The 24,171-nt window shown below is 42.5% G+C and overlaps 1 protein-coding gene across 4 annotated transcripts; it reads right to left on the reverse strand.

Annotated features, from left to right (window-relative positions):
* Nucleotides 1–10,509: 10,509 nt before the first annotated feature.
* LOC121296555 (E3 ubiquitin-protein ligase SIAH1) lies at nucleotides 10,510–18,362 on the reverse strand. 4 transcript variants are annotated; one of them, XM_041222254.1, is made up of 4 exons: nucleotides 18,207–18,362; nucleotides 13,627–13,659; nucleotides 13,428–13,487; nucleotides 10,510–11,872 (listed from the first exon to the last, which is right to left on the reverse strand). In XM_041222254.1, exon 4 carries the CDS (start codon nucleotides 11,868–11,870, stop codon nucleotides 11,022–11,024), a length of 849 nt encoding a protein of 282 aa, XP_041078188.1. In that variant the 5' UTR covers nucleotides 11,871–11,872; nucleotides 13,428–13,487; nucleotides 13,627–13,659; nucleotides 18,207–18,362; the 3' UTR covers nucleotides 10,510–11,021. The 4 variants fall into 4 exon arrangements, with proteins under 4 accessions (XP_041078188.1, XP_041078187.1, XP_041078186.1 ...); XM_041222253.1 differs by lacking the exons at nucleotides 13,428–13,487; nucleotides 13,627–13,659; XM_041222252.1 differs by lacking the exons at nucleotides 13,428–13,487; nucleotides 13,627–13,659; nucleotides 18,207–18,362 and adding an exon at nucleotides 18,064–18,200.
* Between the last annotated feature and the right edge of the window lie 5,809 nt (nucleotides 18,363–24,171).

Here is a 24,171-nt window from a genome sequence, read left to right on the forward strand (position 1 = left end):
CTTGCACTGAACACAGCTTGCACTGACGCATCTCTCAGTCCATTAATCTACCACCTCTCAATCTTTCCCACATTTATCATTTTACTTCCCAAGCTTTCCCACAATTTTTATATGGCCAGCTCTTAGATTTTTACAAAAAAAAAAAAAAAAAGCCACAGTTCACAGTTGATAACTTTTCCGCTGTGTGCCGCTTTTGAGCTGGTGTGCAGTTAATGAAGCTTGTGTAATTTCACAGTGCTCTGAAAGCCTTCTAAATTTTCTGGAAGTTTTCTAAATCCATAGAGCCAAATCAGAGTGGCGAAAGTTCCGCCGGTCACGACCTCTCCCTTGCGCTCTGGAGTGATGTCATAGCCATGCCCGCCAGTGTCTGAGGTCATGCTGTGGTTTGTTCTGCAGTGGCTGTGAAGCAGTCCACCAGCCAAACTGATCTCCAACCCGAGAGTCACAAGTTATTAGCTACATTTACAAGTGCTCCACTAAGTCTGGAATGATTGTCACTTAAAATGCAGAAAATGAGCAAGAAACTAAACTGGTGCCTGCACAAAGTTAAAGAAATGTCCAGTGGCCTTTGTAGAAGTAAGGGTTGTGCCTTCAGTGGAAAACCTGATGGGATTCGGTCAATAAACCCCCCTGGATCAGAGCCAGTGTGAGGCTGTGAAGAGGCTTTGTGCTTGTGGGGTCCAGGCAGCAGCAGAGGAACGGCTGCCTTTTAGTGCCAACAGAGTCTTTGAGGCAGGTGGAGCTTTCTGTTCAATCCTCGCTGTTACTTGCATTGTGACTTGCCTGAAGTATGATGGGCTTGTTTTCGTACAAGCACTGCGTTTGTGTGCAGATGGAGTTTCTCGCTGGTATACAATTGGTTGTGTCTCTGACTCGGTGTTTATGTCTCACTTGCAGTGTTTGTTTATTTTTTATATATCCACATGCTCTGTACTTGAGATATGCTGAGCATGTTAGGCTCTGAGCAAGTGCTTGAATGAGGTCTCTATCAGTACTGTCAGTTCTGCAGCATATGCATAAGTGTACGAAATGACATGAACAGTTTTCCCCCAGTATATAAAGAAGGGACAGGCTCAGGCAGCATGAGCTCAGTGCTGTTCAGTCCAGTGCTACTCTTCAGTATTGCTTGTGTGAAGCAGACCCTGGTTAGAAGGCTGAAGTGCACCTAGTCCTGCTGTGCACTGTTTAAAATACTTAAACTGCAAAGAATCTCACCCACTGCAGGATCTCACTCACTGATGTACTTCAGACGAGGATTGCAGGTTTCTGTGTGCCTCACATTTACGACAATGCTGCGCTTTGCAATAGGAGCAGAGCTGCAGAGTTCTGTGCTCCTCCTCTCACTCCTGATTCAAGCCCTGGTTTCCGAATTGGCACGGGTTCAGTGTGTGCTGTCACTGAGCTGCCCTTCATTTTAATCTTGCAAGATGTTTCTCTGTAATACTCCTCACCCTCTTCTGTAATGACGCCAACCCTTTTTCAGTTGAGGTAAATGCAATATAAGAAAAAGACTGGGACCCAACGTTGAGTAGCTCTACAGCAACAAGGATGTTAAGACTGAAAGCCCTTTGAATGAAGGCTCAGTGGAATTTCACAGCGGGGAAGTCCTCTCTTGTTTGCAGAAAGTCTCCACCATTTTCTTGATTGATAGGGAAGGTAACTGAAGTTCAGTATGCTGCCCAAACCAAAGCAGGGAGTGTCCGCTGGGTCACGACCTCTCCCCATTTACAGTGATGTCACAGCCACACCCTTCAGTATCTGAGGTCATGTCTCTGGGTCCTGGGGACTTTGCCCTTCTTGCTGTGCAGAGCGATCAGTACAGAGAAGCAATATAAAGAAGCAATATATATGTGTTCAGCTGCTCAAGGCCCAGTGTAAACACGGCTTTGAAGCGGCCCTAGGCACCCCGCCTCTTCTCTGCTTTCACTCCTGATCTGTGCGTCTGCCCAGGCCTATCCTCCATCCAGGACTTGTTCTGGATCTCATTGTCTGGAAAGTGTTCTTGAGTTACCAGCACTGAACCATGCACACAGGTGTGGAGCCCCCACTGAACCATGCGCACACGAGTTGAGCTACACTGCTGGTTATGCGTCAGTAGTGTTACACTTTGGGAGGTGTGTAGCAGCTTCTGTTCCCCGCAGTCGGCGGTGTGCGTCAGTGCAGAAAATGTTCAGATCCTAGAGGTGATTTCAAGTGCTCCCCAGTGCCTTCCTCATTGAGTATGAATTGATCTGCTTCACTCTCTCTTTACCTGAGATCTCAGCAAGACACATGCATTTCAATACTCCCTGAAACTCCAGTAAGAAAGATAAGAGCCTGGAATGTTGAGGTATCAGCACTGAAAGGGTCCAGCTGTGCTGGAAGCTCTCCAGTTCAGCAACAGAACATGCAGCGACCACATGCTGTAGCAAGAGGCTGGATGCAACCTGAAGCTGACAGTCAAGTGTAAAATGCCACATAGATGCCATTGTGTTATTATTGTTGTTTTATTTCTAGCTTTGGGTTAGAGTAATGCATGCTCTAGTCTACAAAATAAAGAGATATCTGCAGAGGATATTGTTTGAGTGTTCTCTGTACCCTGTACACACACCGCTGCATGGTCCTTTCTGTTTATATCCAGATGAATCCCACACTAGTAATATGTGTGCAGGTGTCGAGCTGCATGGTTTCCAGTGGTACAAGTGGCTGGCCTTCTATCAGATAGCCTGAGGCACAGAATCAGATCTCAGTTTTAATGATTTTCTCGTCTTTTGCAGCTGCTTCTCAGCTGACCTGGGGTGAAGTTACTCGTCTGAGACAAAACTGGAGATGAGTACAAGAATTATTCCACCAAGGCAGAGCCTTGATATTGGCTCAGGGTTATTTAGGACTTGTACCAAATTGAAGTGTGAGCTGTGTACAGGAGTATCTCCCATTTGTTCTATTGCTCATGTAATTTAATTAGCCCGTTCTCCTACCACAGGTTATATTCCCCTGTGTCAGCAATGCAAGCTGACAACATTACCCCAATTAGATCAGAGAGTCGCCATGTGATGAGGGAACAGAATCAAATCGTAGGCTAATGTAAGCCTTGTATTTTAAATGTGTGAAGGTCCCTGGTACAGGAAAGGGTCCAAATATCACCATAGCAAAGCTGACAATCACACCAGCAGAATATGAACTCGATACACTGAAGCGTCCATAAGACTTATCATATATATATATATATATATATATATATATATATATATATATATATATATATATATATATATACACACACATTAAAATTTCTTAATGAGTGAACAGGTTCTAATAGTGATCTCATGTTTCGGACACGCCCATTCAAATCCATTGTTGATGTTAAATCTCATACAGACATGGTTCATGAATTTGATGGTGGTAATTGCTGCTCCTCAGCCTCTCAGTGATTTCAGCAGTTTTCTTTCTGGCAGAAATTCCCTTCTCTGTTGAGCTGTGCAGCTCCAGCTTGCTCTATCAGCTCTGCTCTGTCTCTGCTGGAAGGAGGGAGAAGGTCCTGGAAGGGTTGGGGATGGGGTTGGGGTTAGGATTCATTGTTGAGCTGTGAGGCTCCAGCTTGCTCTATCAGCTCTTTTGTGTCTCTGCAGGGAGGAGGGAGAAGGTCCTGGAAGGGTTGGTTGGGGGGGTTGGGGGTGGGGGTGGGGGGGGTTGGGGTTGGATTTGGGATTGGGGTTCAGCTGCGAGGCTCCAGCTGGCTCTAATGGCTCTGCTCTATCTCTTCAGGAAGTAGGGAGAAGGTCCTGGAACCCCCTCATTAGCACAGCTGACCTGGCCCTGCCTCCGGAGGTGCCTATCGTAATGGACCGGCACATGCTCAAAGACATCCTGGGCCCGCCCATCTTCGAGATGCAGGTAAATAGGGAGTTGGTAGGAAGTTTGAGAAAAGCATTTTGCTCATTTAGTTTGCTCTGTGTGTCAGTCTGATTCCTTACTGCTGAGCAAGCAGGAGTCTTACATGAACCGTGTTCACATTTCATTGAGTCCCTGCACATTATTAAGATTCTTGCGTAGCCCTCTTTGTCAGCATGAATGGCTCTGTTTCATCAGTGAGGCAATAAAATGAAAAAGGGTAAAGTGTGGTTTGAAAATCGAGTCAGGTAGTCCTCTAGCTTCTTGTGCTCTATTCAGTGTGCTCTTCTGGTGGAGCTCTATTCAGTGTGCTCTTCTTGTGGAGCTCTATTCAGTGTGCTCTTCTGGTGGAGCTCTATTCAGTGTGCTCTTCTTGTGGAGCTCTATTCAGTGTGCTCTTCTGGTGGAGCTCTATTCAGTGTGCTCTTCTTGTGGAGCTCTATTCAGTGTGCTCTTCTGGTGGAGCTCTATTCAGTGTGCTCTTCTTGTAGAGCTCTATTCAATGTGCTCTTCTGGTGGAGCTCTATTCAATGTGCTCTTCTGGTGGAGCTCTATTCAGTGTGCTCTTCTGGTGGAGCTCTATTCAATGTGCTCTTCTTGTAGAGCTCTATTCAATGTGCTCTTCTGGTGGAGCTCTATTCAGTGTGCTCTTCTTGTGGAGCTCTATTCAGTGTGCTCTTCTGGTGGAGCTCTATTCAATGTGATCTCCTGGTGGAGCTCTATTCAGTGTGCTCTTCTGGTGGAGCTCTATTCAATGTGATCTCCTGGTGGAGCTCTATTCATCTAGCTCTTCTGGTGGAGCTCTATTCATCTAGCTCTTCTGGTGGAGCTCTATTCAATGTGCTCTTCTGGTGGAGCTGTATTCAGTGTGCTCTTCTGGTGGAGCTGTATTCAGTGTGATCTTGTGGGCTGAGCACTGATTGAGAACCTGTCTTCACTGAGAGGGATCAATTGCATTGGAATGTGTGGCAACAATGAGTCGGCTTCTCTAAATCCAGGGGAAATCCTGCTTGCTTCAGAACAGGGATAAAGCAAAGTCGCTGCACAGACCAGGGAAGGCAATCCCACCACAGTTTCACCCAGGTAGCCTCAGGGGCCCCAATGAGCCAGAAGGGGAGTGGACTACTTCATACAGAACCAGAATTGTTCATATCAAAAACATGGTCCACAATTAAAACCTGAATTACTAGTGCTAGCCGGGTCCAAAAGCAATAGTTAAACAAGTCTGTCTCAGCACCTGGTGATTTGAAACACCTTTGATTAGGGGCAAACCCATTTGCCTGTCTCGTTGTCACTGACAGGGAGAGCTCCCTGTGTTTCTAGCTGGAGATCAGAAACACCTTTCATTAGAGACGAACCCCTCTGCCTGTCTCACCGGTGGTTATTCTCTGACCACATTGTTTTTACAGCTTATTGCTGAGCCTGACTGAGGGCACAGGCCTCTAAAATAATAAACTGACACAGTGACAGCGAGCCTTGCAGAGATGGGAGGAAATCCTCAGCCAGTCCTCACACTTCACTTTGGCTTTCTTTCAGCCTCCAGCCTTTTTGTATTGAGGCAGGAACAGGTTTCGTGGCTGGGGAGTAGAGTTTAAAGGCTGGCCTACCCCAGTTATGAGGTGGATGTGTATTTACAGGGCAGATCTCTGACACAGTGAAAATGTTAGTAAAGCTTGCTTTGGCAGTGCAGCATGTTTAACCTCATTACATTCTAAGAATTTCCAAACAGTTTTTTACAAGGCTGGTTTTGTTCAGTCGGCCGCTTGTTTTCTTCTTGCAGTGCTGGAGAGATGTCTGTAAGGGTTTTGTTCATGTGCTATATTTTCCTGGCCTGTGTGCCCAACACAGAGTGAAACTGCAGAGATTTTCCTTGTCAAGGGCTTTTACAAGAGCCACCTGCTACCCTTTATAGCTCAGCATTCCATCCAGGCAAACGATCATCTTACATTAAACACAAACTGAATCTGTGTGAATGTACCGTAGAGCAGGGCAGGAATGCGTGCCCGGGAACCACTCCATTACAGGCATTTCATGGGTGGATTCCCTGGTGGGCTGGGGGTGGGGAGGACATCTGCCACAAGTGAATGGGCCTATGTCTCATTCCAGCTTTTTTTCTAATCATGTCCATCATTGTAACTGTTTTTTTCTTTTGAGCTGAGATTCAGTTTCCCTGCTTTTCTTGTATTGTCCTTTTGTTTTTAAATTATTTTTTTTAAAGTGGATGCTGTTGTAAAGGACAGCCTTCAGATATTAAATCATTACTGCATCAGCACTCATGTGATTAGTTGTCCTTGCATATTTTTGCAAAGGTTTCCTATGGCAAATTAAGTTTCGTAAGTCACTTCTTCTATATTCCTGAAAATTTGAAACTGTTCCTCCACAGGTCAGTAAGCTCTGCCCTGGGGAATCTCTCTGTGTTTGTTTTGAACTGGGTTGAGATGAAAGGGCTTGTTTCCAAGCTTGTCCAGGGAGAAGAGTTCTCAACTTTTCTAAATTCAGTGTGTTCCACTGAGCCTCCAGTATAACAATACAATGTGTTCCACTGAGCCTCCAGTATAACAATACAATGTGTTCCACCTAGACTCCAGTATAACAATACAATGTGTTCCACCTAGCCTCCAGTATAACAATACAATGTGTTCCACTGAGCCTCCAGTATAACAATACAATGTGTTCCACTGAGCCTGCAGTATAACAATACAATGTGTTCCACTGAGCCTGCAGTATAACAATACAATGTGTTCCACTCAGCCTGCAGTATAACAATACAATGTGTTCCACTCAGCCTGCAGTATAACAATACAATGTGTTCCACTCAGCCTGCAGTATAACAATACAATGTGTTCCAATGGCAGCATGCATTTTCCAGATGCTCTGAACTCATTCACTGAAATGTGAAGATGTATTGGAGGCTGGGAGGTGATTCCACTCAGGGCCCTGGCTCATAGGACCATCTGGCTGTGAAATCCAACAACAGCATGCTGATTACGTGAAGAGGACCCCTGCCAACTCATGCCCACTGAGTTTAGTAACCTGAACCAGAGTGCAATACAGGGTCCCACAAAGGGATTCGGCGTGTTAATAACCTGAACCAGAGTGCAACACAGGGTCCCACAAAGGGATTCGGCGTGTTAATAACCTGAACCAGAGTGCAACACAGGGTCCCACAAAGGGATTCGGCATGTTAATAACCTGAACCAGAGTGCAACACAGGGTCCCACAAAGGGATTCGGCGTGTTAATAACCTGAACCAGAGTGCAACACAGGGTCCCACAAAGGGATTCGGCGTGTTAATAACCTGAACCAGAGTGCAACACAGGGTCCCACAAAGGGATTCGGCGTGTTAATAACCTGAACCAGAGTGCAACACAGGGTCCCACAAAGGGATTCGGCGTGTTAATAACCTGAACCAGAGTGCAACACAGGGTCCCACAAAGGGATTCGGCGTGTTAATAACCTGAACCAGAGTGCAACACAGGGTCCCACAAAGGGATTCGGCGTGTTAATAACCTGCGTCTGATAAGAGAAAATCAAATCATTTTTGCTGAGGCTACGGTTTGTCATAAACTCGCATGTCATGTCTTTTGATTTAAGATCAAAAGTTTTGAAAAAAGGTTAAAAAAAGTTATTTGTTTTTTATATATGCAGGGCTTTACCGCATGCTTTTAAAAGAAGTGTTAGTACAGCTTCCTATGCTTTTAAATGAGATGTTAATACAGCTTCCTATGCTTTTAAATGAGATGTTAATACAGCTTCCTATGCTTTTAATTGAGATGTTAATACAGCTTCCTATGCTTTTGAAAGCGATGTTAATACAGCTTCCTATGCTTTTAAATGAGATGTTAATACAGCTTTATATGCTTTCTTAGCCTCTAGCCTTGAGAGAGAACAATCCTATGTGATGTGCAGTACAGACCAAATCACTGTATCTGATGACAAGGGAAGCCTGTATGGTAGTGAAGGAATAAGGTTAATGATAAGATCGTGAAAGCAGAAAGGTTAATGGTGTTTGAGAGTGTGTTCCTTGTTGAGCTCAATTCCTTGTTGAATTCAATTATTTCAGTTGAAGTGTTTACCTTCCAGCATTGATTAAAAAGTCTTCAGTATTGGCACAAAACATTGATCACAGTGCTCTCTGATCACATAATTGTTCAGTTATTGCTTTTACGTGTACACTCCCACTTACATAATGAAGGGACGTATAAGCTATATAGAGAATGCATTTGAAAAGGCTTTTCTTAAATTTTAAATAGAGCATTTGTGTAACTACATTCAGATATGTCTAACCTAGCGTGTGTAAGATTAACCGGTTGTTAGTTCAATTTTCAAATGGAATTTGTAACTTGGATGGAAAAGCCTGTGCACCTTGTTTTGTCAGACTGCCCATATCACAATAATGTATCTAGGGGCAGTGAAGCCATTACCTTTCACCTTCAAAGAGAAGGCTAACTGTGTCAGACTTCCCCTGCTCTTTCTGTATGATATGTCTGGTGGATCAGATGCAAGTTATTAATGCAAAAGTGATATTTCTGGGGGGGTGTGGTATAATCATGTAGCAAATTCTAGAAGTTCTATTGCAAGTTGTTAAAATGTTACTTTTAGATGAGGGATAATAAAGGGCAATGTAGCTTAGTTCCGTTTTGTAACAGCAGAGCCATTGTCTTACACTGTGATCATTTATAATGCAGCAGTTATATGAAACCATTTTGGAAAACAGATTAACTGATCGTAAAGTAATTAAGCCGTTTCAGATGCGAGTCATAAATAAAGCTGGAATCTTTGCACAGATGTGGGTCTGTATTTGCTTGCTAATCTATGCACTCAACAGAAAAATCTGCCTGTATGTGCATTTATAATTTGACATTTGTATTGGGGGAAAAAAAATTGTGACATGCAAATCAGAAACAAGGACCATAATAAAAAGCTAGTTAAAAACTTGAACTATGCACATTAACAGCAGACAATCTGGTAGAACACAAGTATGGTATCCTTATCTGTGGGGATACACTACAAATGCACTTCTCCAATCTGGCTTACCTGTAAATGGAAACAACCTGCCTTAATTTTCAAATCCAGTCAGCCTTTGTTAATCTCCTGCTCTGTATTCTTTGGATGGACAATTAGAATTTTCCAGTTTATCTCAAACCAAAAACAAATGCAAATACTTGCATACTATGAAAATCTTTTGACCTTTGTGCTGTAGACCATAAAGCTCTGGTTATCTCCAGGTTTATACTCATAACCAAATACTGAGGCAGGCACAAGGCACAGGGCATGTAATGTCAAGTTTTGAGTGAGTGAGTTTGTGGACAAAATGGGGAAAACACACACCCACACAAAGCTGATGCTACCAGAAATAAGTTCTATTACTGTTATGCATCTGTTACATGGACGAAGTAAAATAAATAAATAATCAATTTCAATGACTTTTTCCTAGAAGCAGGTTTCAGAGGGTACCCTTTTCTTTATGGTGAATCCCTTTGTTGAGGAGAGCCTTACGTTTAGCAGCAATTTGATTTCCACTGCAAACCTTCTGGTGCTTGATGACACCTTTCTCGTCTTGATCACGAATCTGAAAAGCAAGGGAGCAGTGGACATTACTGCAGATTAGAACAGCAGTCACTCATTTCAAACATGATTCAGTGGGGACAGCCTGCACAAGTTCATTTCAGACATGGTTCAGTAGGGACAGCCTGCACAAGCTCATTTCAGACATGGTTCAGTAGGGACAGCCTGCACAAGCTCATTTCAGACATGGTTCAGTAGGGACAGCCTGCACAAGCTCATTTCAGACATGGTTCAGTGGCAAACAATGACTAAAAAGAAAAAGGCCCCAGGACAGAGAGAATATAGAAACATTTGACTTTATTATAAAAAAAATAAACCACTGAAAATATGAAGAAACTGCTAGGTTATGTTATTTAAGTGTCAATAACAAAACTTAGAGAGTCTTGGCTATAATAAACATAATTAAAGATAAGCAATACAACTTCTTAAATCCACCAGAATTGCCAATGTGAAAGTTTCGTTTATCTCGTTAATATCGGTGTATGGCTTTTAAATTGCAGCAGATTATGGTTTGTTTAAGTTTTTTATAAAAATGTAAGATTCTGAAAACCTGTACTACCGTACTTTCCCTGCCTGTCTTAGTCTATTTCATATTCTTGCCACTAATGCAGCAACATTTAGAATACCGATTTTTACATCAGAAATAAAATTAAAATAAATAAATCACACAAACTATTTTATTAGCCTTATGTTATTGCTAAGATTTCTTAATGAAATGCTGAAAAGGATGAACTGCATTAGCCTCTGCTTTACTTAGACAGCCTTGGTTAACCAAATCAACCACCTCATGTTACTCTAACATTATATAAAACAACTCAAAATTGCTTAGCCAAAACATAATATACTGTACCAAGCCAGATTCACAAAAACAAATGTGCTAAACGGTTACCGAGAAGAATATCGAGTTACTTGTGTATTTTCCAACTAGCTGTCTGAGCCTAAACAAAAACAAACTCTTACTGGAAAGGGAATGTATCGCTACATCCATTTCAAAATAAAATGTAAAAAAATGATAAATGTTTGTGGGATAGCAAAATAATTCACGTCACAGTTAAGTAATGACCAAAAGTATGAAAGATAAAGTCAAATTTATTTAATGGAAAAACAAACAAAAAACAAAACTAAAAAAGTTATTTAAAAATATCAATACACAGAAATACACAGAGCAGCAATACTATGTAGTGTGACATACCAGACAGGAGCAGCAACTTGAAATGGTACTGTCCAGCCTGGCTGGTCAAGGAAAGAGGAAACAATACTATCTACAACACTGAAGTTAATTCAGAATTTATAAGCTTCTGTTTATGTTTTTTTATTATTATTCATTTTATTACAAAAAGTTGCCCATTTAGGGTAAGTATTCAGTGGTTTACATAAGGTGTTTTATACAATAGTGTTACCAGATACAGCTCTCTTTTTTTTCAGCCAGTATTTTAAACCTTGAGCCCAAACCTCCATCTACAAAAACAGGGGTTATGCTTGGCAGTGAATGTCAATGAATGCCTTTTTTCTCCAATGATATGATACTAGAACTGTTACAATTGCTCTAAAACAAACAAACAAACAAACATTCACCCGCTGCATCAGCACATTGAGATTGTAACGTTTATGCCTAGATTTCCATTCTCTGCAAAAAGCTGTGCAATGCTAGTGTCGAAAACCAGACAGTCGCTGTTCATGATCGCAGTGGCGATCCCCTCGTGGATTGAGCGAGGCGTTGCTTCCCAGGTCAGCCGCCGGCGATGACCGTTCAGCTCGAGTCGGTAGGCAAAGTTTTCTGCCTGCTTGCGTGTTCCAATCAACTGGACGATAGCAAAGAACTGCTGGTGGCCATCATATTTCTCCTGTTTCTCCAAGACCAACATAAAGTGGAACCCAAAACAGGACTGCATCATAACCCAGTCGACTGCTCCTGGAAGATTAATGTCTGTGGCCAGAAAGACAATGTCTTCCCCTTGTAACGTTGTTATAGACTTGTGTTGATGCATCAAATGAGGCATGACAGCATCCAGGGAGCCCTGCCATTTACACGAGGCTCCAGGACAAGGGCAAGAATAAGGCCTGAACTCGCAAAGCTCTTCGTGGTCCGCTTTCTCTGTGTGTGGCAACGTTATCTCACATCCTGAAGAGGCGTATTTACAAGGAAACAGTACAGAGTTGGCCACCTTTTCCATAGCCAGGTTCCGAATGGAGCCCAGTGGGCCTCGACATGTTGGACAGCATGTGAGCTTTGGGCGACAGTTGCTGCAAACAAGATGCCCGCTCTGGCACTGAAGAATGGGTGGCAGTACATAGTCAAAACAGACAGGACACTCAAAGAGACTGGCCAAGTCATTGTTGGAAGCTGTGGTGCCCTGCAGCGCAGGCACCCTCTGTGACGGAGCACACTTCGATGTACCTGTTGGGAGTGCTGTGGCAGTCTGGCGACTCATTTCTGCAAACAAAAAGAAGAAACAAAAACGGTAATCAGTACAGATTGGTTTTCTAATACACTCCAGCTGCACAAGTATTTCTTTGCATGTAAGTAAAATGCAGCTTTCAAAACACATTCTACGTAATTCGATTGGTTTTCGCTTGCTCTGGATTTAGAGGAATATAAGAAAGCAATAAATTGACTGAAGATCTTCGTATAAAGTAGGCAACATCTCAAAGCACTGTAGATGGCTTTACATTAAAATTACAAGATACAAAACATTACTACATTAAAGATACATTAGAAACAGCATTTTTAAGAGTCAATGCAAAAGCAATAATATATACATACATTAAACATCCATTATAAATTATAATAAATAAAAAAAAAGTTAATCAAAAGCCAAGGAAAACAAGTGTTTAGTGTTGGGAAAAATATCCAAATGAATTTTTTGACATGTATTCGGATACAAAAATCAGATGCTTGTATTTCGCTACAAATGACAAAAATACCTTGCACTTATTTACAGCCTCACCAGAAGTTGCATGACAGTGATATTTAACATATAATAAATAAAACACAGGATCAACATAGCAGCTCTGAGCCTCTAAAGTTTTAGAGTGAGTCAATCTCTTGGGACAGAAATAAGGCAAGCACATCATTCTGAAATGCCTACTTAAACAGCGCCAACTTCCTGAAAATGTTGTGTAGCGATTTTTTATATAGATTGTACAGGCCTATATTATACATTTTTGTTGCGACTTACGTAGAATGCAATAAATGAGAACCGAAACACTGAGTTTTTTCCACCCCTTCGTTTTACAGCACCATTTCCATGTTTGTTTAATAGTGTTTAAAGTGTTTAAATAGTGTTTAAAGTTACATTTCAGTTTTTGTTTGCTTGGTCACTACAAAATGGCACAAGTAAACCTCATGTTATTACTTTATGAAAACATGTCTATGGATACTGTGAAGAAACGACAATGGCAAGGAATGACAAAAGTAAGACTAAATAAAATGTGTTCTGGACTAACTGATGTATCACTTTAGAAGATAACCCAAACAACATTGCTTTGCAATAATCAATTTGAGATGTTACAAAGAAATTAAATCAGAATCTCAGGAGTCTTTTTGTTAAAGGTGAGAACGGATTTGGGCAATATTACGGAGATTATTTAATCACTGATGAGACTTGAGCCTCAAAACTAAGTCCAGAGTATAAAATCTCCCAAGTTTCTGGCTGAAATTAACACAGCAATATCACGGCCACAGGACATCAAAAGAGAGTGATTTAGAAACTCTTGTTGGAATTCAGCTGTTGGAAGTTGTTAGTCATCCAAACAGCAATATTATCCAAGCAGGCTGATAACCTCGAGTCAGTACTCATGGAACCACAGGTTCATTTTATATAGAGTTGTGTGTCATCCATATAAGAGTGGAAACTCAATCCATGCTCTCCAATTACGCTACCTAACGGGAGCATATATAGACTGAAAAGAGGAGGGCCAAGAGCTGAACCCTGCGGGACAGCAGAAGACACATTAAACATATCAAAGTCAGCACCACCATTACGTACCATTACAGCAATGCAGCAAGTTCAAAGTCTAATGCACATCAAACTGGGTGCCCTGTTCATCTAGGAATGAAGTCATACAGACAAACACAGAGAAACATAACATTGCAGCAACGTGTCTTAGCCGACCACACCTGGCATACTGCATTATAAACACCACACTGAAATTCGAGCACTTGGTCATGTTGATGACAATACAGACCGTGAAGGAGAAGACAGGTCTCGTCATCAGAACCTACCAAGACAAAAGTGAGGATACAGGATACAGCATACAGTCTAGTGTTTATTTATTTTTTTAGATATATAGTATTATGGGATTTAACATTAACTGAGCCTGTGTTTGTGCTTGCATAGATTGCGTTACATAGTCTATGAATGGTAGTCTAGACAGTAAGTACATTACGATGCAGGGCCTTAAATGCCACAGTTTTGTAGCCTTCCACTATGTTGTCTCCTTTCAAAACCTAGCAGAGCCAGTCTAGACGAAAAGCAGAGCCTGTAAACTGAAGCATGATTCAAAGATTGTCAACATAGTCACCAAGCGAAACTCATGAGGGTTCACACATTATACCGAGGAGAAACACAGTCAGAGAAACAGAAGCAGCATTCCAACTTCCTGCAAAACTCTCCTTTCCCTGGATAGAAAGCATTCTCATGTAATCCTGCATGTTCTACAGCGCCTGTGGGAGTCAGAGTTCAACAACATCAAACCTTTTGTGTTTAACAAGTTCAGCATGGGGGAAAAAAAGATTTGTTTATGAGAATAATGTTTTGCTGTTCAAAATCTTCAATCAACATATGCCAAACATGTCCTCAGAAAGTTTCAACAGCACTGAAAAAGAGCTCCTCGAGATGTGCCACAAACATGAGTCGGAAAATCCAGGTAACAACGTATAACATTAAGGGTTCCAGCTGTACAATATGTCCTGTATCACTTGATTCAGTCTAAAATACAGCAGCATACATAGGATTGTCTATTCATGCACTTCTATACTGCAAGCTGCATTGCACAGTATGACTTATATTACCCTGTCCCAGGCTATTTAAACTGCTAAAAACTACTCCTAAAAAAGCCTAAATTGAACAGCAGCAATGTGCTTAGGCCATTTGTCTTTCATTTCCATTTTGTCTTTCTATTGCAGAAGTTTTGTTCAACTATGTGACTCTTTTAGTCACTTTGGGAAGAAGTGACAGAAGACACAAAAGAATTAGAAAAGTTACCTTTACTTTTGCTTGCTTTGTTTCCTGATAGGCATGTAAACAGTTCAAGGACTCCTTTCCATGAGTACAGACAATGTAATGTGTCTTTACCCGTCATGAGTAACTAAAGACTTCATTTCATTTTCCATAGAAACAAAACACCCCATAACAGAGGCCCCTCCTCAAACCTCAAGATCAAGACAGCCAAAGTGAGATGCCTTGAGGGAGAGTGTGTGGAGTTCACTCTGCACGCAAACATCGAATAAAAACCTACTGCTGCAGCCACCACCACGCAGTCCTTCTCAAATTCATTTAGCAATCAAAAGAAAACAAATTGAAACATTTGTCAATCCCATTGAGAAAGTAAAACAAACAAAAAACACTGATTAAGCCAAATGAGGAGCCAACTTTGTATCAGTATGCGAATATATACAAATTAAGACTGCAATCCAATTAGTTTTAGAATTTATTTAGGCAAATTCACAAACATGACGTATCCTTTGTTTTAAATTCTCAATCCAAAGTTCAGGGAAAAAAAAAAAAAAGTGAGTTGCTCCTTGTTACTTAAATAGTGTTCAGGATTAACTTCAGGCTTTCTTGAAAGTCCAGACATAAAATGATACAGCCCATTTACATTAGCCTTTGTGGAGAGATAAATAACTTTACTAAAGTACGGAGCAATGCCGCCTTGTGTACTGTGCAACCAGCAAAAAAGTTTCAAGTGTGGTCTACAACATTCTCCCACTCCCCTTGAGGAGTCACTGCAGGGTTCATATTACATGGCACTGTGGCTCCACCTACAACTGGAACACAAGAGACAAAGAAGCTGAGCCGAATGCTTCCAGTTTTAAGCGACCACCAGGCAAAGACCGACAGCCACAATGAGTAATAATACCCATTAAGAAAGGCTGACTGCTGAACTAATCTATTTAATATTTATTTTTTAAATTATAGTTAAGGAACTTGGCAATCCATGAACTAGATACAAATACAGTAGCATTTCCGCTACTGTTCAAATTCTGGATGATTTATGAAACCGGAAACAAATCAAAACTAGGACATTTTTCACTTGCAACTAAAAAACTAAAACATGGTACAGTCAAAATGAAACTAAAGGAAAGCTGTCCTTGTCCCCAGTGTGTAACAGTCAAACAAAATCAGTTCATTACATTAACACTTCCAATGCAGAGAAATCCTGAATGACACACTTTTTGCTGCTAAATACCCTTTAAAACATAGCTGTGTGTGCTGGCTTACCACCAGCTCTGTTTTTCAGCATAAGGCTACTGTTTTATATTGTAGTTAGAGCAGACTATTGACAGGTACATGAGCTGAGCTAAACAGTGTAAAGCAAACAGGTATATTGCTTCATACTGCATATTGTTCAGTTCACATGTTCCACAGGTCAGCAAAAGGGGCTTGGATAAGAAGAAGCCGTTTACAGAACTGTCTCAGTCTTCACCGCCTGTCTTCTCAGATTACTACACTGTACTGGGGGAGTCGGGGTCCACATTTAAAACACAAATCAACTTATTGAAGAGAACTCTAAAAACAAACAGCTGGTTGCGATTCCCCTCTAATAAATAATGAATTCCTGACTGAGGTGCAGACAAGAACAACAGGAAACCATAATAATAAACACACAGTAAATTGAATGTCTACTAAACAGGTTTTGTTTAACGTTTCAGCTGCTTAAGACCTGTGTGTCTGGACATGATAAATTACTGTATGTAACTTCAGGGTACCAGTATACACACTTGCTTCACTTGAGCGAGTCACAGAGGTATCAAACAATAGCTGCAAAATTAACCATATTCTTGTCTGCTGGAATTGTGTACTGTGCTTTCTCAACATAGCATGACTAATTCACTGCTAGTCTGTACCAACAACTGAAACGTGTAGATGTACTACATTTCACTGCAGACACTTAATTTACTGTTTTCAAAATGTAGGACTTATTCAACATATAAAGTTACCTTGTATATTATTTAAGCAAAAATATTCTGTATCCAAACAATTCTGAATATGCATTTATCAATGAATCATATTTCCAAACATGTATAGCAAAGAATAATGATGTAGTTCATAAGTTGACCACTTTTATTGGATAAGCAGAACTCTATAAAACTAAGGGGTGCTTGTTTCATTCAATCTGATTTGCTTTTTAATCCTTGAGTCCTTGAAGTAATCCCTTCTCCATTCCACCAGGCACTGACAACAAGTGCTCCTGTACCTGTGGCAGAACCATGTCAGCATGGTCAAAGTGTGTGTGTAAATCTCCAATAGCCTATCTTCTTACTACCAAGTGTCATTTCTCAAAAAACCCAATTTCAATATAGCTCCTGCTGGCCCGCCTGTGGATTCAAGCAGGACGCCTGTATTATTGATTAAAATGAATGCTTGCCCAGACCCACAACTAATCACGGCACAATGAACATTAACACATTTATGGATTTTTTTAAAATAAGTTTCAGATGAAAAAACAAAACAAAACAAAAAAAAGAAAAACCCACACATTAAACCCTTAACTGTAACGAGTCTAATGTATCAACACAATTACACTTTACATGCGTGTCCTTCGCTAAAATACTCGTCTTAGTGAAAAAAAAAATCGTACTAAAAAAACCTAAGGACAGTCTTGCACTAAGAGCAAGATTCTGCATAACCGATCCAAGGCCTAGTTGACCTCCGCCATGTTGGACAACAGAAATCAAAACCGTAACCACACCGCTTACATTGTCGATCGATTACAAACACCACACACGCTGGGTGGGATGTAGCGATACACGCGATCACAATAAATAAATAATACACAAATAAATAAAAATAAATAAAGGTTATTTGTTCTCTTTACTAATGAAAATGATGCGATGCCCTTCCGCTCCTAGACGCGGCTTTCTTCTCGTTCAGCACAGCAGAGATGTACAAAACAAGACGTGGTGCGGAATGGAGATACCTTTTCAACTTGCCGAGCTCAATTACGACAAGAAATCAAATGGCTTAGAACTATCACATCTTTGAAAATATGGTCACCGCCTCCAAATTCAAGAATAAAACACTGCTATTGTATCGGCTGTGTCAAACCAATACATACAAATCTAGGCCGCAAGCCCTCAACCACCTCGTACATGTTTAGCACAATGTAAAACCAGCAGGTCGGGTTAAAGCTGATACTCACACCGACTTCTACACAAAATAAACACCAGTAAATCATACAAGTGTATCCAAAACACGCCTTTTGTGCAGCTAGTAATGTAATGTTTAGCACTGGCGATACACCGGGTGCGTGTGTTCCTTTAAATGAACACTCACACACATCTGCAGTAAAACCCAACACAGCCTTCACAAAACCTGGACTGCTAAAAACAGAAAACAACAACAACAAATACACATATCTGTCGAAAGCGTGGCTTTGTATTTTAATGATTTTTTTTTTTACCTTTTTCAGACATCATCAAGGCGATGACAAGCGCTGTGTAACACTAGGCTAGGGAACCCTTGTTCTTCAGATTAACTACGGCGTTGTTTTTAACGTATTCTCAAAACCACTCGGTTGAAGTGTACCAAAAGACAACCGCTTACCTCTGTCGAAATGTGTTATTTAATCCACCTCGGTGTACCGTAAATATTTTATTCTCAAATATGTTTTTTGGGGGGGTTTCCACATTCACACTACGGTCTATACAGACAGACTACCGCCCGGCTCGGACTCACGCGCTCACTGTTGTTGAAATACTTCTCATCGGGAGCGCGCTTTGAGAGCGTGGAGCCGGCGGCGCGCTTCTGTTTTAGCAACCGTAACTGTCACCTAAACAACTTAATCCAGGCAGGCTGGCAAACGCGCATTCATGTTGTGTTGCCAAGCAAATGCCGTTTAAACATTTCAAGCAGATTAGGCAGGCCTACAATATATATATACATACATATACACACATACATACATACAGAGACAGAGAGAGAGAGATAGATATATAGAAAAAGTTGTATGTACTGCTTCAGCAGGACGACATTTTTACAAGGTACTTTATTTGTTACTTAATTTGAAGATCAAGAGCAAAGGTTAATCTGTTGGTGCGAATGCACTGTGAAGGAATTCATGCTGTTTCTTGTGGGTGGAGCTGTGGACACATGCCTGTGGTTGTGGGATGAACCCATGGAAGCCCAAACTATTCAAATCTCTTTTACAAGACTGTCTCCGGACCAAAGCAGCAGAACCCTGCAGCCAAGCTGAAGGATCAGCTCTCCTGACGGCTCAGGCGTGCCTGCAGCAGATCAGCTCTCCTGACGGCTCAGGCGTGCCTGCAGCAGATCAGCTCTCCTGACGGTTCAGGTGTGCCTGCAGCAGATCAGCTCTCCTGACGGCTCAGGTGTGCCTGCAGCAGATCGGCTCTCCTGACTGCTCAGGTGTGTCTGCAGCAGATCGGCTCTCCTGACGGCTCAGGTGTGCCTGCAGCAGATCAGCTCTCCTGACGGCTCAGGCGTGCCTGCAGCAGATCAGCTCTCCTGACGGCTCAGGTGTGCCTGCAGCAGATTGGCGCTCCTGACGGCTCAGGCGTGCCTGCAGCAGATCAGCTCTCCTGACGGTTCAGGTGTGCCTGCAGCAGATCAGCACTCCTGACGGCTCAAGTGTGTCTGCAGCAGATCAGCTCTCCTGACGGCTCAGGCGTGCCTGCAGCAGATCGGCTCTCCTGACGGCTCAGGTGTGCCTGCAGCAGATCAGCTCTCCTGACGGTTCAGGTGTGCCTGCAGCAGATCAGCGCTCCTGACGGCTCAGGTGTGTCTGCAGCAGATCAGCTCTCCTGACGGCTCAGGCGTGCCTGCAGCAGATCAGCTCTCCTGACGGCTCAGGAGTGCCTGCAGCAGATCAGCTCTCCTGACGGCTCAGGTGTGCCTGCAGCAGATCGGCTCTCCTGACGGCTCAGGTGTGCCTGCAGCAGATCGGCTCTCCTGACGGCTCAGGTGTGCCTGCAGCAGATCAGCTCTCCTGACGGCTCAGGCGTGCCTGCAGCAGATCAGCTCTCCTGACGGCTCAGGTGTGCCTGCAGCAGATCAGCTCTCCTGACGGCTCAGGCGTGCCTGCAGCAGATCGGCTCTCCTGACGGCTCAGGTGTGCCTGCAGCAGATCAGCTCTCCTGACTGCTCAGGTGTGTCTGCAGCAGATCAGCTCTCCTGACGGCTCAGGTGTGTCTGCAGCAGGCTCTTTGATCTCTCTCACCAGCAGATTGACCTGTTTCCACACTCTTTAGGTCATGTCATGGCAGACATACTTATAAACCTATGTATTACATACTGTCTTCTAAGGTTTGTTAGTTTCTGTTGATTCATCTGTTGCAGTTTGCATGATGTAATTTTATGGGAACTATCATCACACCTCAAGCAGCCAGTGATTCACACTGAGTTCAGAAAGTGTTGTTTTTAAATGCCTGCAGGGGTGGACACCACTTTCCTATACTGCAGGTTTGGAGAGTTTGCTGTTCAGCATGTGCACTCTTCTGTCTTGAGGTTTCGCATGGCAGCCCTACACAAACACATCCTGGTGTTAATCTCTATGGCTGAGCTCCAGTTAACCCTTTGTGTTCACGTTGAGCAATACCAAGGAGACTGTGGTCAATGGGAATGGAGACTTATTGAACATCATGTGCTGATTAAGCATTTTGTAAACTATACGTAGCAATGTTTCTGCTATTGGAGCAATTATTACAGGCTTAAAAAAACTTATCTTTTGAACGGTCACTGTTGTATAGCATGGCAGAGTGAGGTATGGTAAAGCACTGGCAACTGTGGCAAAGCATTGTATAAACAGTGGTCAAGCAAGGTAAGTTTTGACAAAACCATGTGGTAGATGTCATTACAAAAACACCAAGAGAATATATTTTTTAAATGTGTTTTTTAGTCTCATGATCTCTGTTTCAAGCTTGCTTTTGCCTCTGTTTTGAGTAGTTTGTGTTTTTACTGTTGTTTGCATTGGAGGTTGTTCCCATGGATCTCAAGGAACTTGACAGGCTGGTTAGGGAAATGACATCATGAGCTTGGCCCTGGCAGTTGTTACTTGCTGTCGATGTGTAATGCCCTGCCCCTTCACTGTTGCCATGACGCTGCCTGGTCTACACTGTGAGCTGAGTGTGCAAAGCAGTTTTCTGTTTTGTTGTCTGGTTTGTTTATTTTTTAATGATTTTCAGTTCTCTGAAAGTGTCAGATTCATTGGCTGCATTGGAAACAGATGGGAGAGCACCAACATTGGATTATATGGGAGCACACATTGCCCCAGTGCTGAAGAGCACAGTGCAGTCTCCATGCCCTTCCAATCCTTGGGCTGTATTTGAGAGTGCAACCTGTCTGATATCACCTGTGAACTGAGCTATTTTTTAACACAGGCCTCGAGGGGTGAAAGGCTGAAGATGAAACCCCTCTGCATCCCCAATCAAACATTTTCTGCTGTAGCCTGGAATGTAAGAAATCTATCTGTCTCTGTGTATTAAATCATGTTATATATATATATATATATATATATATATATATATATATATATATATATATATACTAGTGAATGTGAATTGCCTTGATTAAAGCTGCTTGCGGTTTTGTCAGGCCACCATTGCAGAGCTTTAAAACCATTAGCTTCATTTTGTCCAAATTAGGTTATATAGCAGGATCCTTTACTCAGCACTGCAGAGGAAAACCAGAGAAGTCAGCTTGATTCGTCACAGAACAAAGAGACAAGGGCTGTCCGGGGCTCTCCGACCCTCTCACTCGTAGATGTAAAACCAGAGGATTTCTTATCTACTCACTTTGTATACATGGGGTGGCTAATAAGGTATGTTTAGCAGAGCAGTGAGTAGAAACTAGTTCAGCCAACAAGAGACCATCGACCTGGACTGTAACTGGCCAGATCACAATGTTAGGATTCACCTGTGTTTATACTGGGTGGAGATGTGGGTTCACTGATTCCCCTGCATTTAAACTGGGTGGAGATGTGGGTTCACTGATTCGCCTGTGTTTATACTGGGTGGAGATGTGGGTTCACTGATTCACCTGTGTTTAAACTGGGTGGAGATATGGGTTCACTGATTCACCTGTGTTTATACTGGGTGGAGATGTGGGTTCACTGATTCCCCTGCGTTTAAACTGGGTGGAGATATGGGTTCACTGATTCACCTGTGTTTATACTGGGTGGAGATGTGGGTTCACTGATTCACCTGCGTTTATACTGGGTGGAGATGCGGGTTCACTGATTCACCTGTGTTTATATTGGGTGGAGATGCGGGTTCACTGATTCACCTGTGTTTATATTGGGTGGAGATGTGGGTTCACTGATTCACCTGTGTTTATACTGGGTGGAGATGCGGGTTCACTGATTCACCTGTGTTTATACTGGGTGGAGATGCGGGTTCACTGATTCACCTGTGTTTATATTGGGTGGAGGTGTGGGTTCACTGATTCACCTGTGTTTATACTGGGTGGAGATGTGGGTTCACTGATTCACCTGTGTTTATACTGGGTGGAGATGCGGGTTCACTGATTCACCTGTGTTTATATTGGGTGGAGGTGTGGGTTCACTGATTCACCTGTGTTTATATTGGGTGGAGATGTGGGTTCACTGATTCACCTGTGTTTATACTGGGTGGAGATGTGGGTTCACTGATTCACCTGTGTTTATTCTGGGTGAAGGTGTGGGTTCACTGATTCACCTGTGTTTATATTGGGTGGAGGTGTGGGTTCACTGATTCACCTGTGTTTATACTGGGTGGAGATGTGGGTTCACTGATTCACCTGTGTTTATTCTGGGTGAAGGTGTGGGTTCACTGATTCACCTGTGTTTATACCGCTCAGAGAAACAGTTGTGCTGCATGAGCCATAACACAAACTGAAAACTACAAGAAACTAATTGAAGCAGTTTGATAATACAGTATTAAGACACATTTTGTCATTGAAACACCTCCAGCTCGGCTATCCTGCCAATTAAGTCTGAAACCTGATGCTTTTAAAACTGTATTACAGAATACATGTCTGGGATGTAACATGCATTATTAATTAATTAATTAATTAATGGCATTTACATAGCACTTTTTATACAAAAGTATCTCAAAGCACTGTACAGTACATAGCAGAAAAAAGAACAAACCACAGTATTTTTGTATAGCACGTCACACATACAACTGCCACAGTCAGACCATTTAAATAACAGTATACACATGATAATAGAAAAGCAGCAATTTTAAAGTTACATCAAAACCCACTATTTTATAAAAGTGCATTTTTAGTTTTGACTTGAAATCTGTAATGGTCCCAGCTTCCCTGACAAACGAAGGCAGGAACTTGGCAAGAAAAAAGTCCTACCTCCCGTGAGCAACCCATTTAAACAAATCTGTGCATTATGGGTCTTTCACATGTTATTGGACTTTAAATGGCCAAGTAAACAGACAGGTGTTCACTGAATGCCAGTAAATATTTGCATGGGTTACATTTGAATGCAGCTGGCTAGCAGGCATGCTGATAGCTGATCTTTCTCCTGGGATATAGAAACCAGCACTTTCCAGAGCTCCTGCTACAGAGTCATTAACCTTGAATCTGTCTGTGTGATCCACTGCAGCCAAAACCACAGTCAATATTGAGACTCACACGCTGCCTCTGATCCACTGCAGCCAAAACCACATTCAGTACTGAGACTCACATGCTGCCTGTGATCCACTGCAGCCAGAACCACATTCAATACTGAGACTCACACGCTGCCTCTGATCCACTGCGGCCAGAACCACATTCAATACTGAGACTCACACGCTGCCTCTGATCCACTGCAGCCAGAACCACATTCAATACTGAGACTCACACTCTGGCTCTGATCCACTGCAGCCAAAATCACATTCAGTACTGAGACTCACATGCTGCCTCTGATCCACTGCAGCCAGAACCACATTCAATACTGAGACTCACACGCTGCCTGTGATCCACTGCAGCCAGAACCACATTCAATACTGAGACTCACAAGCTGCCTCTGATCCACTGCAGCCAGAACCACATTCAATACTGAGACTCACAAGCTGCCTCTGATCCACTGCAGCCAGAACCACATTCAATACTGAGACTCACAAGCTGCCTCTGATCCACTGCAGCCAGAACCACATTCAATACTGAGACTCACACGCTGCCTCTGATCCACTGCAGCCAGAACCACATTCAATACTGAGACTCACACGCTGCCTCTGATCCACTGCAGCCAGAACCACATTCAATATTGAGACTCACATTCTGCCTCTGATCCACTGCAGCCAGAACCACATTCAATACTGAGACTCACACGCTGCCTCTGATCCACTGCAGCCAGAACCACATTCAATACTGAGACTCACAAGCTGCCTCTGATCCACTGCAGCCAGAACCATATTCAATACTGAGACTCACACGCTTCCTCTGATTCACTGCAGCCAGAACCACGTTCAATATTGAGACTCACACGCTGCCTCTGATCCACTGCAGCCAGAACCACATTCAATACTGAGACTCACAAGCTGCCTCTGATTCACTGCAGCCAGAACCACATTCAATACTG

This window comes from Polyodon spathula, chromosome 21 (genome assembly GCF_017654505.1).
Source record: "Polyodon spathula isolate WHYD16114869_AA chromosome 21, ASM1765450v1, whole genome shotgun sequence".
Classification (NCBI taxonomy): domain Eukaryota; kingdom Metazoa; phylum Chordata; class Actinopteri; order Acipenseriformes; family Polyodontidae; genus Polyodon; species Polyodon spathula.